This window comes from Parus major, chromosome 8, assembly GCF_001522545.3.
Source record: "Parus major isolate Abel chromosome 8, Parus_major1.1, whole genome shotgun sequence".
Lineage (NCBI taxonomy): Eukaryota > Metazoa > Chordata > Aves > Passeriformes > Paridae > Parus > Parus major.
Window position 1 is genome coordinate 21,463,021 of NC_031777.1, and position 16,152 is coordinate 21,479,172.

A 16,152-nucleotide genomic window follows, 5' to 3' on the forward strand; every position below is an offset into this window, starting at 1 on the left:
AACATGCTAGAACGTGAGTTATTGGTGTTTGGGTTTTCAGAGTTCCTGTGGCTCAGTTTTCTTAGTCTTTGTGCTTATATACCAAGGGGATACTTAGGAAAGGAGATTTATGAATAGAAGTGCTACAGAAATAGGGGCTTGCACAGCACTTGAGCTGCTTGCATTGCTCCTCCCCATGTTGAGAGGGGGCTGCAGCCAAGGCAGTGGGGTGGCTTCTGGATGTGGGGAGGAGGTATCCTCCTGCCTCCCCCGTGCCAAGCCACTGGTGTGGTACGTGGAGACTGATCAGAGCCAGGTGGTGGCAGCCAATGGATTTGGTCAGTAGGGGCTGCTCCTCTTACAGTATGTTCTGTCATACAGAGCTCTGAATAAAAACAAAGCCATTTTAGTTACATTTAGATAAAACTCTGAATACCCAGTGGAGAAATCAACAGCAAATTACAAGCGATTAATTGTACAAAAGGTGTTTCAGGCTTGGAGGGAGCCCACAGAATATTTGTGACTGAACAGCAAGTGTAGTGTAACCAAAAGCCTAAAATCCTTGTCCAGGGAAGGCTCACTTCCTTCCCCCCAGGCTCAGGTAAGCGTGCCTCCCAAAAGACATCTCAGTTCATTAAAAGGGTAAAGCCAACAATCAGCAGTTTTGATTTTTTAAGTAAATGCATGTATGAAAATCCAGCTGCGTGTTCAGCAGGCAGGCAGAGCTGGGATGTAGGACAGACTGTGCAAAGCTCACCAGCCAGCACCTGAACTGTCCAGCTGCCCATCATCATCTGGGGCAGCAAAACGTGCATCAGGCTGGTTTTTGTTTTTCATCTGAATAAGAAGCAACAGGTCTGGTGCCAGAGAGAAGACCCAAAATTTAGGTTTGATTCCAGGAAATAAACTCTGAGGAGTCTGCAGAGATGGGAAGATAGAGGATTTATGTGTACAGAAGCCTCCGTTGCCCAATTTGTAGCCCCCAGCTCTGTCCCAACCTCAGGCCTTTCTCCTGGGGCCATCCTCCACCACAACTGTGCAGCAGCTATAGGAGAGAAATCCATGAGACAGCTCTGACCGCCCAGGTTTGCTGAAAAATGGAAAGGAGAAGAGGGAGGAGTGCCTGGAAAGCGCAGGCTCCACCTGTAGTCAAGGTGTGCCCACGGTAGGGGCCATTTCTGGGTAAGGCAGGCAGGTGTCAGAGCCCTGGAGCTGAGGTGGATGCTCAGCGTTGCTCCAGCAGTGCAGATGATGTCGGGAGGCAGGGAGGAGAACAGGGTTCCACTTGCCAAGGCTCTGCTTCCCTGGGGCTCCACTCCCCCAGCCCTGGGAGCTCCATGGCAGGGTGGAGGCCACACACCTGTCTTTGGGTCCTATTAGCCCTGGATTCTGATTGGCCAAAAGACCTCAGGCCCTAGTCCTTGATTGGGCAAAAGAAGTTGGAGAGTGTCACCCTGGTGCCTTTGGCTTTTTTTTGGGGCCAAGGCTCTGATTGGCCTGTGATGTTGGGCCTAAAGGGTGCTCAATTATTATTGGACAAGGAAATCTGCTTCCCAGCTGCTCCCAGGCTGAGCAGCAATTTTACTTTGGGGTTTGATTGAGCATGGCCCCTTGGGTTCCAGTGAGTCCTGATTCCTGGTTGGCCAGGCACCCCAGGGTTCAAGTAATACCCGATTTTTGATTGGTCAGGCATGCAGGGTCCAGTAACCCCTGATTTCTGATTGGCCAGATCCCCCGGGTTCCAGCCGCCCCGGGGCTCTGATTGGCCGGGCTCGCCGGGAGCTGCCGCCCCCTGTCGGTTGTCATGGGAACTGCCTGGTGAACTCTCACCCGCGCGCCGCGGGTCACATGACCGGGGCCAACATGGCGGCGGCCGCCGGGGGCTGATCGGCGGCGCCTGCCGGGCCGCGCCGCATCCACCCGCATCCCGGGCCCGCCGCCCGCTGCCCGCCCGCGGCGCCCGCGGCTATGCAGAGCAGCAAGAGGGGGCCCGGCGGCGGGGGCCGGGAAGAGGTGGGTGCTGCGGTGGGGGGGAGGCCCGCGGACGGTGCGTTGTCCCGAGGATGCGCGGGGGACCGGTACGGGCCTTGTGTACGGGCGGGGGGCGAGTTGTGTACATCCGCGTCCTGACGCTTCTCCGCGCTTGTCTCCCTTCTGCAGACCTTCCTGCGGGTGCGAGCGAACCGGCAGACCCGGCTGAACGGTGAGTGCGGCCCGCATCGTGCCTGCCCCTCCGGAGAAGTTTCCAGAGTTGGGCCGAGTTGTGTGACACCCCCGCGCCCCCCACACCGCGGGCCGGGAGCCGCCACCAGCCTCGCCGGGGCCTCGGCGTGCCGGGGGGGCACAGGGGGAACTGGGGTGAAGCCCTCCACGCTCACCCCTGGCTCCCCAGGGAAGCGGCTCCCACCGCCGAGATCCCCCCCCCCCGCCGGTATAAAACAGGCTCCAAAACCCGTGTTTTCAGTGTGGGGCCCGGCTGCTGAGCTTTCACCGCTCACGTGGCTGAATCTTGCAGTAAACTTTTAAGCAGCCTGAGTGTCGTCTGACGTCATGGTTTGTTTTGTTAGGGTTTTTTTCCTCTCAAACTCACAGATGCTGGTGTGGTAGTTTCATTATTGTATCTGTGGGCACTCCTAACAAGTAAACAACTATTTCTAGTGGACAGCAGCCTGGTTTCCAAAAAACCAAATCAGACATGACTTTATTTCAAGTTTATTTCTCTGCTTTGAAATTGGAAAGAAAAGCTGGAAGGACACTTTTTTTATTAGAGCTGAAGAAGTTAAAACTTTTCTCAAAGTTCAGAGGTCAGAACTTACCATGTACACAGTAACAATGTTCTACCATCTGGTTTTATACTGCTTGTAGCTACTTTAGTATGTAACATTTAGTCAGAATTTGGTTGTTTGGGCTAATAGACTCATTAATGTCGAGCTTCCTGCCCTGATAGTTCAGGATAACACCTCTGATGTTGTGCTTTTAGAGTTTATTTAGAAGAAGATCTACTTGAACAAAGTAGCTAAAGGGTTTAGAGTGTGCCAATAGCAAAGCAGATTGCTGGAATTTGAAGCCCTCCATGTTTAGTGGAGTGTTAAGCAAATAGAAGTTACTGATCCAAGTCTTTGATGAGTTAGAATAGGTGAATTCAGAACTAGCTTTGGGATTTTGAAATATCAACCCAGAGGACGAAAAAACTGCAAACTCCAGAAAGTCTGTTAAGTCACAGAACAAAGAAATAAGTTACCTTGCACCAGTTACAGGTAACTGCTGGCAAGGGCTCACTGCACTCCAAGATGAGTGCAGAGAGCTGCCAGTGCTGGCAGGCAGACACAGAGAGTTCAAATGGCTCAGATACACCGAGGTGCTGCTTGTGGTGACTTGTTTTGTGTGACCAAGGTGTCTGGAGTCAAGGATGTCAAAGTGTTCCTTTATCATAGTTGGATAGCTAGGGCTAAGCTCTCTCCTTCCACCTTTTTTCAGGCCAACAGTGTGCAGTCACCTTATTTTAAATATTTTTTAAAAGTCTGAGCCAGACTTGTGAAATTCTTGGTATTGTGGAGCCCTTCAGTATGAGAAGAAGCTCTTGGTGTGAGTGTGCTCTGCTGCACTGGCTCAGTAATGCTCTGTGCTTTTGTCTCTATCCCAAAGGAGGGCTGCAACAAATCTGGGTAGGCTGTAATCTCCTTTTGGGAACTCTTGTTGGCTTGTTGGATGTTTTTGTGAACCTGTGCTCATCTAAAGGGAGGCAGGTAGTTTTGTACTGCATTTGCATTATTTTTGCTGGATGTGTTACTCTTTTTGTATGTACCTTTTGTGGTACAGCCATATTTCAAATGAAAGAACATATATGCTGCCCTAATAATGCTGGGGTTCTCTTCTTCACCCTGAAATGAAGAGGGTGTAGATGTCAGGGAGCTGGATGCAGAAATTCAGGTGAAGTGCTTTGGGTCTTAAAGAAGGTCAGATTAGATCAGAGCTGGTTCCTTCTGACCTTAGCCTTCTGTGATTGATTAGTGCTGTTCCCGAAACATACCTGTAGTGCAGTCTGCACCCAGCCAAATGGTTGGGTGGGTTCTGCTGCTCATTTCTCTGCATGTGTCTCTAAATTTGTACTTTTGAGTGCTGCTTGCTTTCCAGTTTCATTCTCCACGTTTGTTTGCATTGATATAACTGCAGTATTTGTAAGTTTTGCCACCTTATTGTTAAAGAGTAATTTGAGCAGTAATGTTTTAGATGGAGAACACTGGAGTGCTTTAGGGGAAAAAAAACCAACCTCTTATTTATCTATATCTTGTATTTAAGTGTGCTTCTAATCAATCATGCAACTTTAGTTTCCTAATCCTGATTATTTTACATGATTAGAAATTGTGTAGGACTTGTCCAAAGACACCTGGCTCCTTGTTTCATATTGTTGACACACTGCAGAAAAGTTAAGATATAGCAAATGCAGTCTGTAAAAAAAAAAAATCTATTCCATTTGTTTTTATTATGTTTTATGTGTACTTTTCAATATTGTTGTATACAGTTTGTCTTGGTATTTCTGTCAAGCTTTTATGAGCTGAGTTCTAGAAGCACTTCTGGAAACTACTCCCATAAAAAGGGCTCACAGTGTTTGCTCTTCCTCCACATTGTCCTTGACCCAAATCTTGGCTTCCCAGGCTGTTTGTGACTCAGTCTTGTTTGGACCTTGATGTTTTCCATCCTGTTGTGTTCATTCAGGAATGTGCAAAAGCAGCTGTGGGAAGAGAAGGTAGAGAAGGAAATGTCTTCTGTGAGCTGCTATTGGCCTGGCCACAACATGATTAGGTCCTGATAGTAACGTGGTTCATATGTACCTGACTGGCCAGAGTTTTAATTCTGTAAGTCAGACCTGTAACTTAAATTGAGCTGTAAGTAAGGCATTTTCAAGCTCAGGAGCTGGAGATTAATGTTCTGTCTGTTAGGTTCTTGAGTGTTTGTATCACAGCTTCCCTGTCAGCCTCAGTGAGTTAATCCTGCACCTCTCACCTGTGCTAAACTCACTTTGCAGAGGTTGTGTCCTTGTGAACCCAGGAGCATGAGGTGCTGATTCCTGATGAACCTGTGTAACAAAGGAAGCATTTCTTTCATTTGCCTTATTTCCAGAGTTGCCAAACTGAAAACTTGAAGCCACCCTGGAAATTGATGCTTGTGGAGACTAGCAGTGCAGAGCAGTTGGGTAGTCATTCAAAATTAGAGGCACAAAGTTTGGCTTAGTGTATCAGAACATGGGTTCAGCAGGTTAAGTAGGTGCCAACCTCAGAGAATAGTGTCACATTGAAGGTTGCTGAAAATCATCTGTGTGGAACTTTGGCCGTGCAAATCTGAAAGCTGCACTGAGACCCTTTTGTGAATCTGGTCCTTAATGTTCGTTTCTGGGCAGATGAGCAGCAAATTGTACTGTAAGTCTGGAACAGATTCCTTCTTGACCATATAGTTACTTGCTTTTGCTTAGTCTTGAGATGGCTTTTTGTGCTCTTCCACTACTGCCATTGTTCCCTTGCATCAGATGCTCTGGATGAGTTTGATCATTTGCAAAAGCTTTTTGTGATAGACCTAACAAAAGTAGGTATAACCACTCCTCAGGACTCCTCTAGTAGATTTGCAGAGAGCAGGTGCTAGCTCCTGTGCTTGAATATCTTTGACTCAAATTTAGGATTATTTCCAAAGTTTGCGTTCTCAGGGGAGTTGTGAAGTGGGTCCTTACAAGGCTCCATTTGCACCTCCCTGAGAAGGTGAGTCCAGTTTTGGTGGTTACCCTAAGTGTCTCTCCAAACAGACCATGCAGTTTGTTGAACCACGACCATGTCCTGTGCTTCTGTAGCTGATGGGTGGGGGAGGAATAAAGCTGGATGATTTTCACTGGAAAGGAGGCAAAAATGTTTCCACTTAATTTGATTGGCCTGCCATTGCAGGAGCTGCTAATGATGTCTGCATTGGACTCAGGGGACCACTCAAACTGGTGGAGGGAACCATAAGAGATATTGCTAGTAACTTAATCATGTCCTTTGATGCTGTAGGAGAGGTTGGTGCAATGTCCACTGCTAGATCCTGTGTAAGAGCACTTCTGAGGTAATTAGTGCCCTGTCCTGAAGGTGAATTTTTGCTTGGGGAGGAGACTACCAATGAAAACTAAAATCCATTAGCTTTTCTCACAGGAAGTTTGGCTGGACTACAGGGTAACATGATCTTTAAGCATTAATAAGGTTCAGCCTTGATGAGGAGAGCTCATTGTTAGAAAAGATCCTCGGTTTCTCCTGCCAATAAAGCAGCAGTGATGGGTTGGCTCCTTGTCTCTTGCACCTGTGGGAAGGCAGGAACCAGTGTGTCCTCAGCAGCAGTGGCTTTGTCAAGTGCATTTTGGCTCCTTCTCTAGTGCAAGCAGCCTCACCTTGCATAGCCCCACAATAGAGAAGTACGTATCAGTGAAAGGAAGAGCAATTCCCTTAGCCAGCACAGCTCCTAGGTTAAATCAGAGACCATAATATCCCCCTCCCCTTGCAGAGGATCCCAGTTCTTGCTCACCACCATGTGCTTCTTTCTCATTCATCTGCTGTGGTGACTTAAACTCCCCAGGTGCCTTATGGTTTCATGTAATCTGAAGGAGAACATGCACTTGCAGCAGGAGCCATTTGTAGGGTAATGTACATCTTTACAGGTGAGGCCTCAGAGGTGCTGGAAGCCCTCTGATAGCCTAATAATAATTATTAATGCTAATAAAAATTAGTGAACTCCTCACCTCCTGGCAGAAGGTTGGAATAATAGCTATGGAGTCTTTGTTCAGTTATGCCTTAAGTTTTAGCTTTCATATTTTCCAGATTCTGTACTGCATTAGTATATAACTCTGAACTTCCTATGAAGTTTTAGCAAGTTCTCTTCACAGTTTAGTTAGGCAAAACAATCCTTTTCCAGCTCAAGAACCAAGGACACCATTGTAGCTTCAGGCCCAAAAAGTATAAACAACAGCAAATTGAGGAGAGCAATCTGAGGGGATGGGACTTCAGAACCTGAAGCTGTAATTGGACAATTAACCCCAATATGTAAATGTACCAAAACTTATAAAAGTGTAAAAACATGTGACCTGTCATCCATCTTGGGTGTAGCCTTGGCTGGGCTCTTGTACTGCCCAACTATCTTTTGAAGGCCTTTTTAATAAATACCTACTTTATTCCTTTAACACTGTCTAGCTTCTGTTCTAGGTAGCCTCTCAAGGCATCACAGTCAGAGGTAAGAATGGGTCAGGCTTGTGAAAAAAGCCTCCTTCCCTGAGTTCTGTCCTCTTTGTACATCCAGTCCTCAACTGGCTGCATTTTTATCTTCCTGAATTACAGGAGAGAATTACTTTTTTTTTTTTTTTTTCATGCTCTTGCGACAGGAGCGAGGGGGAGAGGGATTAGTGAGCTAATTAGAAATGATCGCATCTATCAACACTAATTAGCAATCCTGTGGTCTCACTTGCGTGTTCTTTTGAGCTGCTCCCCTTCGGGACAGCGCCACAATCAGCCCCTGCCTTTGGGGCCGCTCCGTCCCTGCCGCGCTGATTGGAAGTGATGGCCGGGCCGCGTGTGTCGGGCAGGAGCAGCGCCGCTCGGATGTGCTTTCCAGGCTGCTCCCTTTCCATTCCTCCTGTCACCAGGGGCACCCGTGGCCTCCGTGGGCATGCCGCTGCTGCTGCTAATGAGCAGAGAATGAAAATGGCAGGGGGATTTGTTTTCAACACCTCTTTTCCTCCAGTGGCTTTTTCACTTGTGGCGCTGCAACTCAAAGGGCTGCTTCTCTGTGGAGCTAAATGAGTCAAGATAGGTGCTGGGTGCTGGGTCTGGTGTAGAGCTGGAGCAGAGTGAGGGTCTCTTCCCTGCTCTGCACTAACGTTTCGGCAGCAGATCAGGTGCTGGTTCTGGCAAAATGGTACCAATAATTTTTCGATAGAAGACCCAAAATAAATTGTCTTCCTTTTGTCACAGCTACAGTGTATGGACTGGAGGATGGCAGTAAAAAAAACCCTAAAAATACTAATAAATTCACCAGGCAGGCTGCTCTAACTGAATTGTCTGGCCATGGGGAGCCCTACCAGAATAATTATACTGCTCCTTCCTTGCATTTCCCTGTTAAAAACATGATGAGGTGAGGGAAAATTGTGTGTGCGATTAGGATAGAGAAGGCTTTGTTTCTGTGTTTCTTTCCAGATGGGTGTTTGCTGGGGAATGCTCAAATCATATCTGATTCCAGCCTCCTTCCATATTTTTTGCTGGCTCTACAGGGCTAGTGAGGCAAGGAAAGAGCATCCTAAACTTATGTGAAAGAGCCATGCTGAAGGATATAGGTATGCACTAAACCAGAGCTTCAGAAATGTCTTGGGCACTAAAGTACAAGCCAGAAAGCATGTGGCTTAACTGCCTAAAAAAGAGGGCTGTGGAGCTGGCAGTGTGGTGTACCCAACAAAAGAGAGGGTTGTGGAGCTTCAACAAATAAAATTTAGACAAATGATGAAAGCTCTGTGTGTTGAGTCTTTGTTGCTCAAAGTGCCAGATACCTAAACCATTCTTGTTTCCGTCTCAAGTTGCTCTCTCTTAGTCTAGTAATGTCGCATTTACAGAATGCTTTCCAGGATGTGAGGAGTGGAGATGTATTTTTCAGGGAGTTTTCATGCATATATATTTCAATGAGGAAAAACAATGCCCAAGGAATAATTTGAAGCTTTCGTAGTGGTGGAGCATGAGAGAGTATAGAGGATGGTGAATACTCCTAGTTCCAGATTGTGGGAAAGTATATCCTAAATCTGAGTCCAGGGAAGCCGACAAGAAAGTCTTGAAGGAGGCCTTCATGGTCTGTACTGATGTGTTCAGCTGAAACTTTATAATTCACTTGATGTGTGTGTTGTGAACTGATGCACTTTAGAAAACAATTGACATAAACTTTCCTGTACGCTGGTCCTTCTCATCCTGGCATTCCAGAAGCTTTCTCTGACTCGTTGGCTGCAGGGAGCTGTTGATCCCACAGTGCTCAGGCATGAAGGCTTTCAGAGCATGCTGCAGTGCTCACAATGTCAGTAACGATTTCTGGCTAACACAGCTTTTTGGTGGTGTCATCTCTCATTATCACATGGGCTTTCCTTGGGCTTTTTCTTGTCTCTCATTCAGAATTTTGACCTTCCTTATTAATTCAACAGTGACTTTCCTGCAGCCAGTGATTGAGTTATTCAGTAATACCTGCCTAAAGCCATCATAATAAAAGACAGAAGTTCTTTTTAATGCAAATGATTTGGTTCCAGATGTTTTGATCACATTAAACGATGGCTCAAATTAACCAGCTATTGGATTAAGCAACAGGCTATCTTGGCTGCTTTTTCTAATCATCGTGATTCCTAACATGTTTGTTTCCTAGAGCATGCTCTCAAGAAGGCAGTGTAGCCCCTAATTTTCATGAAATAAAAACAACAGAGAGAAGCTATCTAGCATGGGTCCTGTGTTTTTCATAGTAAATATCTTTATTTTCCCTAAATATTACCTGCTACCAACTGCTCTGAATTGTTTATGGTGTTCTGAGGAGTTTTTTAGGGTGTACAGGAGGCTTTGTGGTCCTGGAAGTGATAGTAAAATGCCTTGTCCAAGGTTATCAGGTGCTACATCATCCTTCTACATTCTAAGCAATTTCTTGTAGAAGGAATAGATGTGTTAGTGAAAGGGCCTCAGACTCAGGAGGCAAAATCCAAATCAGGGTTCATTGGCTTGATCACTCGAATTTGAAAACAATTTCATGTTTCCAAGGGAAAGATTTTAACCATTCTAATAACTTACCATGGGTTGTGCAGCACATATTCCTTTTCCTAGTTGTTACATTGTGAATAGCTGCCTCTGTGGAATCAGAGTGCTCAGCTACAGGTTACAGATTTCCTCTGAAAAGTGCCAAGTAGCAGTCTCTGTACTGTTTATAGAGGTCAGAATAGAGTTACAATGGGATTTTCTGGTGTGAAATCTTACCATTTCTGCCAAGGGTTTATTATTTGGAGCTGAGCAAATAAAGACTGGATCTACAAACTTGACATGTCTTCCTTTTTTGTTTGTTTTCTTTCCCTGGTTTCTCCACGCAGCTCGGATTGGAAAAATGAAACGGAGGAAGCAAGACGAAGGGCAGGTATGTCCCCTCTGCAGCCGACCTCTGTCAGGATCCGAGGAGGAGATGAGTAGGCATGTGGAACAATGCCTTGCAAAGGTAGAGGCGCAGCAGGATCACCAGCTGCCATTCCCTTCTCCCTACTCCCAGCTCTGTCTGCAGTTGACCTAATGTGGGGCAAAAACTAACATTGCTGAGCTTGCAAGCAATGCTAACTGTCACCCTAAGATCTGTAGTAATTTCTTTGTCTGGGAAGATGGATTCCTCTGGATTTTTCTGCTCTGTTGCATTAGTAACTTTACTTCATGAGCCCTTCTGCTGTTACAGAAGTCTAATTTGTAGATTTTAAAGGTGGAGGTATTGAAATTTATGAAACTTGTAGGATTTCAGGCATCCTGTGTAGCACAGGAAGAACAGTTTGTTCTGATCTGTGCCTTTGACAACTTTAGAGTTATTGTTTGTTGGGTTCTTTTGTAGCAGACTGGGATTTGTAAAGGTTGCATGACCATTTTACTCCAGCGAAGTGCATTTAAGCAGAACCATTCTCTTGCTGTTCATCCCAAAAACAGCAAGGAAAGAGAAACAAGCCCTGGGGGAGGGAGAGAGTTTGGTCATAGGGCTTTTTTGTTCATGTTTCTTAGGAAAAACCTTCAGTAGAGGACTTGGTGCCTCAAGAGGTGCATAGTATAAAGAGAGGTGTATATTGATTAGTATGCCCCAAAACTGTGTTGCAGGAGAACACTTCGGCTAGGGGTCAAAGGAATCTCTGTTATCATGTCCCTCCATGATAGATGAACTTTGCATGCAAGCCAGGGGAATGCTTGTTGAAATGAATGCCAGCACTATTGTAGGGACCAGACCTTAAATTTCCTTGAGTAAAAATTATGAAACTTGCAACTTGTTTTGATCTTAGGTTGTAAATTTCTTCCAGTATCTATTTACTTCTACTTTAGGTTAGTAGGAACAGGGATGGGAATAGAGGCTGCTGTATGCTCTATACTTTGCTATCCTGGGAGCAGTTCAGCTTTTCTTCCCCGTCCCACCATGAGTTATGAACCCTGAAGAGCCATTTCGTGCATCTCAAGACTCTGCCCCTGCTTTACCCCATGCAGAGAGAAGGTTCATGCATGACTGAGGATGACTCTGTGGACATCGAGAACGAGAACGGCAACCGCTTTGAAGAGTACGAGTGGTGCGGACAGAAGAGGATACGGGCTACTACTCTCCTGGAGGGAGGATTTCGAGGTGCGCCAGTGTTTCAGGGGCACTTGGAAATCATTCTGCTGTGGAGTTATTATCTTTAAAGGGAGGGACGTGGGGATTTCCCTTCCACAAAAGGCAGAATCATCAGCCTTTGCCAGAATGTAAAGTGATTTCAGTTTTTTATCCCTCCTAAATGATGAGAGTCAAAATTAGTGCAAATCTTGAACAAAGCATGGGGTTATTTCTTTCTTAAGGAATGGGGCTGAAGAGGGAATGAGTAGATCATATGGGGAAAATAACATTTTATGTCTCACACGTAGTAAGAAATACATGGAAATATGTGAACAGAGGGAAATAGAAATGAAATTGTAAAAATTCCCAGCCTGGAGTGACGAAAGCTGGTGTATCAGCCTCTGGTGATGTATTGGAGGTGACAGCTAAGTCGCTTTAGCACCTGCATAAAATATTAAAGGGCCAGTTGTGCATTTATCACTCCATCCCTTTTAAGATTGATAAATGAGAATCCAGGAACCTGCTCTGCACCTCCAGCACTGCAAGCCCTTAGGGCTCTCAGACAAACACATTTTATTTTTCCTCCTTCTTTTGCTCCTTCCCCAGTGACGGGGAAATCAGTTACCAAGGAGAGAGTGAGTTATGGCAAAATTTGACCTCTCGTGAGCTTTATTGGTGAATGTAATTTTAGCTAGAAACCTGGCCCCTTTCTTACATTCAGCCCTTTGGCCTCAAAGAGGAGGATTTACTAAACTGTTAGTTGGCATGAACCTCAGGCACTCACGAGAGTTTCTCGCAAGCAATCCATGTAGTGCATGCTTAATGAGAGGAGGAATGCTGGCTCTCTTCGTTCAATAAAGAGGATGGGATGTGATTTCTTCCTATACCAGCTTGGATTTTAATTTAAAATATCTCAGGGGGAAAGGCTACTGCATAAGGGTGTTGGACTTAAAAGCCAGTCATGTGCTCAGCTAAAACCAGGCACTCCTGATCTCCTCTTGCTTTCTTCTGAAATTAAATTGTAGCTGGGTTATAGCAGAGCAGATGATCAGGAACACAGAGTTGAATGAGCAGCTTCTTTGGGCTTTAAAGGACCCCCAGTGAAGCCCACGCTATTGCATGCTGTGTCAGTAGCCTAACTTTTTTGTGACTGCATGGAGAGCTGTGCATGACTCCACGCAGAGGCCTGATGAGACCATGTAAGATCTTAGACTATGTTTATGTAGCATAGACACTACAGCCTGTAGCAGGGAAGTATGGGATGTCTATATGCCGCTGTTGCTGTTGTCACAGCTAATCCTGATTAGAAAAAGCTGTTCAGTTAATTTCTTCCCCTTTTTTGTGCATGCGTGGTTTCTTCCTTCAATCCCACCAAATACCTGCATTTGAGGAGAGCACGATCTTCCACTTCCTTTGGTGGACATCGTGCTGTCTTCGCCTGGTAAATGTTCCCAGTTGTTTTTGAGTAAACTCACTGAAGTGTGATCTGAACCTTCCACATTGCCTAGGTTACGTGGAGACCCTCTTTCAAATGAGGCTTCAGGTGGAAAATTGCATGTAATTGATGTGGTTAGGCTAGGTAAATACAAAGTACTTGCTCTTTGTTGCATTTTCTTCATTATATTAAGGAATTCTAAAATGTGTTACTTGTTACTATATCCATCACCTGCTTTCCTCCACCAGAATTTAGACAGGTTATAGCATCAGTCAGTGCTGTAACCTCTGCCAGATGGCTACACACACATGAATAGATACTTGTGCAGTTCATTCATACTTAGAGATGGCGTTGCTTCCATCATGAAGTAAGGGCTCTGTCTCTTCTTTCCTTTTGGAGATTTTCGTTACGCCTTCAGGAGTTGCATGGACAGATCCAGAAAAAGATGGGAAGTCTAGGAGGAAAGCAGACTACAACTACATGCAGTTCTAAAACCCTCCATGATCACCCTGCTGACAAGACTTCTGGGTTAGATTTCTTCCCTTGGTGGTAGTGGATGAAAGGTGTCTGTAGATCAGCTCACAAGCACAGGAAACTCCCTGTAGTATTTGTAGTGAGAAACATTCTCCCTGTGCAGTGTTTTGTGGCAGAACTACTGATGAAGAAGGGACTCCTGATACCTGAGCAGGTGGCAGGTCTCTAGCACCTGGCCTTCCTCCTCTGCAGCATGCCTTTGCTAGCAGCTAGATTCAACAGCTGCCATGCTGCTCTAGAGAAGTGTCCCCTTCCCTAAGCAGGGGAATTTTTTCCTAATAACTTTCTACCTAGTATTTTGGGCTAACCAGACAATATGTACAGGGTACCTACCTACTCTGCAAGAATTCGTAAAATTTGGAAAGCCAAAGCAAAGCTGGGGTGATCTCCTACAGCTGGCTGATTGCATTTATTTTTAATTAAGTTATACTTTTCACGCTCTCTTTTGTGGCTCTCCTGTTGTCTTTAACTGCTGCATTCACGGGTCTCCATCACTCAGGACTGCTGTGTGCACTCCCAGGTAACCTTAAGGTGACTGTCTTTCTTCTTTCTCTGCCAGTGTTGGCTCTTGCCAGACAGAATTCTTAATTTACAGCCCTGAAGCACAGCACAACGTTTTGTAGATGCTTTCTAATGCTTAAAACTGCTTTGTCTGGAGTTGGCAAGGCCCTCGTTAACCCCTGTCACCTGAGGCTTTGCATTTGGCTCTGTTCCTTTTGCTGAGAACTAGCAGTGATGTGGAAATCAAATGTCTTTTATAATGCCAGACAGCTTTTGCCAGGCTACAGGGATGTCACCAATGTCTAAAGAGATGACATGGGGAAATACATAAAACCAGAGGGGAAAATAGATGGCCGTGTGTCTCATTAATTTCGGTTTTAATGGTGTGTTGCTTTGAGGAGATGTCACAGCTGGGTGAAGGGGGAACAGGACGCTGTGTGTCTTGCACATAAGTCCATTGGGGCAGCATTACAGCAGTGTCTCAAACTTAACACAGATCCTGGCTTCTTTTTATCGTTTTTGGTTAGTGGACAAGGTTCGTATCACTCTCAATATGAGGAAAAATATTTGCTGATTATATTAAAAATCTTGACAGATTCTCAGTTGGAGTAAGATTGAGAGACCTTGGGGTTTTTCTTCTTAAAAACAGAAACATCAGGGAAATGAACAGCACTGTTTGGATTTTCTGGAAGATGGTCTAAAACGTAGAAGCTGACACTCACTTAAAAAGTTCCCAGGATTTCTGCTTCCAAAGCACTTGCAGGGAAAACTTGCTCTTCTGGCCTTGAGGGGCTGTCTTAGAAGCTGGAAATTCTTTGTCTTCTCTATGGGTGTTACAGCTGCAAGCCCCCAGTCAGGTCTAGTGCAGCAGAGCCAAAGCACACCCTACTTGGATGCCACAGCTTGGCATACCTGAGGCAGCAGGTGGAAAGAACAGACTGTGGCAGCAAGTATGAATATGACCTGAGAAGTGCAGGGATCAGAGTGTTGTCTCTGAAGCTGTTTGGTTTGGTGAAGGATTTCAGTCAGGAAATGTTTAGTACTTCTAGCTGTCCTCCTGACTTCTTAAAGCATCATTTGCTATCATGCAATTTACATTCCAAAACTGGAAGGATGCAGGGTGTAAATGAAGATTGTTGGCAATTATATAGGGTTTGGAACCACTTTGTTTAAGCAGAGGTCCTGCTTGAATTAGGGGTATGTTGGAGAATTTGTGGTTCTCTTTGGGGGTAGGTACAGAAAAATACCAGCATGAAATACCAAACTCCGTGTACATCAAGCTTGTACTTCAAAGTGTAAAACCATACAGATAAAATAATCAAATATTCCCCTGCCTCAGTACAGTGTCACAAGACTAAAATTTCTCTTGAAATACCTGAACATTCAGTAACTATCTCTCCCCATGTCTCTGAATCATCTCTCTCTGAAGCTCTTTGTTGCAGGGGATTATTTCATGCCATCTTTAATGAGTTTCTGTGTTTAGGATGCCAACAAGTCTTCTCAAGTGAAAGCGTCAAGTAGCTTCCTCTCTGATGTGGGGTTTGTTGGGTTTTTTTTAATGCTCAACATATTTGTAGCAATTCTTCTATTCCAGTCCAGAATGGATGCACGTTACCCTCGGTGTTTACACTGTAAGGTTATCCCTTTAAAGAATTCCTAAGGGAAGTTCAAAAGGTTTTTTTTTCTTTGAAAGATTCAGTGTCTCTTTTTGTGTGTATGTTTCTTACTTGAAAGAAGGGAAGGGAGGGGGGGGAAGTGGAAAAAAAGTGCTTTATCTGAAAAGAATCACATCAGCTTCACACTGATAGAAGCTGCTGTCATCTCTTAAACGGCTTAGCACAGTCAAAAGGCAAGAGGACTTAAAACAGTGTCTTACACAGGGATCGATGGGTGGAACACATAACTCGTAACTGCAAAAAAAAAAGCAGCTCGGGGGGAGAGATAACGGTAATGATTGCATTGAGGGAAGCTTGAGGGAGGCTTGTTCTTTGTAACACAGCTTCAAAGGTGTCTGGACTGGTGCCTAAGCAAACTGTCCTGTGAAGATGCTGCCTCTGTAGGTCTAAGGAAGGCGGGGGGGTGGGGGATGCTTGCACCCTTCTGTTTCTTAACAGATGGGACAAAGATTAGTAAATGCCAGGTTAGCAGTTCCCTTCTGCTGCCTCAGATTTGAGGAGAGGATTTTGTCGCTTGGTCTCTTCCCGTCCGTTCCGGGAGGCAGCTTGCCCGGGAGAGGGGCTGGAGGAGAGCACGGCTGGGGCTGTTGGGGAGCTGGGTGTTGGGCGGGATGTCAGTTTATCGATCGCACCTCAGTCAGGAGAGCTGCGGGCGCACTGCTCTGAGCACGAGCGGCAGCGTGC

At 45.5% G+C, this 16,152-nt stretch overlaps 1 protein-coding gene across 5 annotated transcripts in view; it reads left to right on the forward strand.

Annotated features, from left to right (window-relative positions):
• RNF220 (ring finger protein 220) overlaps positions 1–16,152 on the forward strand; it is a 215,850-nt gene that overhangs the window by 157,526 nt on the left and 42,172 nt on the right. For 2 of the 5 annotated variants that reach the window (XM_015636627.1, XM_015636629.1), the window contains 3 exons: positions 2,140–2,182; positions 10,085–10,206; positions 11,220–11,352. In XM_015636627.1, the coding sequence (XP_015492113.1) occupies positions 2,140–2,182; positions 10,085–10,206; positions 11,220–11,352 (298 nt within the window). Of the gene's footprint in view, positions 1–1,820; positions 1,993–2,139; positions 2,183–10,084; positions 10,207–11,219; positions 11,353–16,152 lie in introns of those variants that run through there. The other 3 variants (XM_015636630.1, XM_015636631.1, XM_015636633.1) reach the window with 2 other exon arrangements.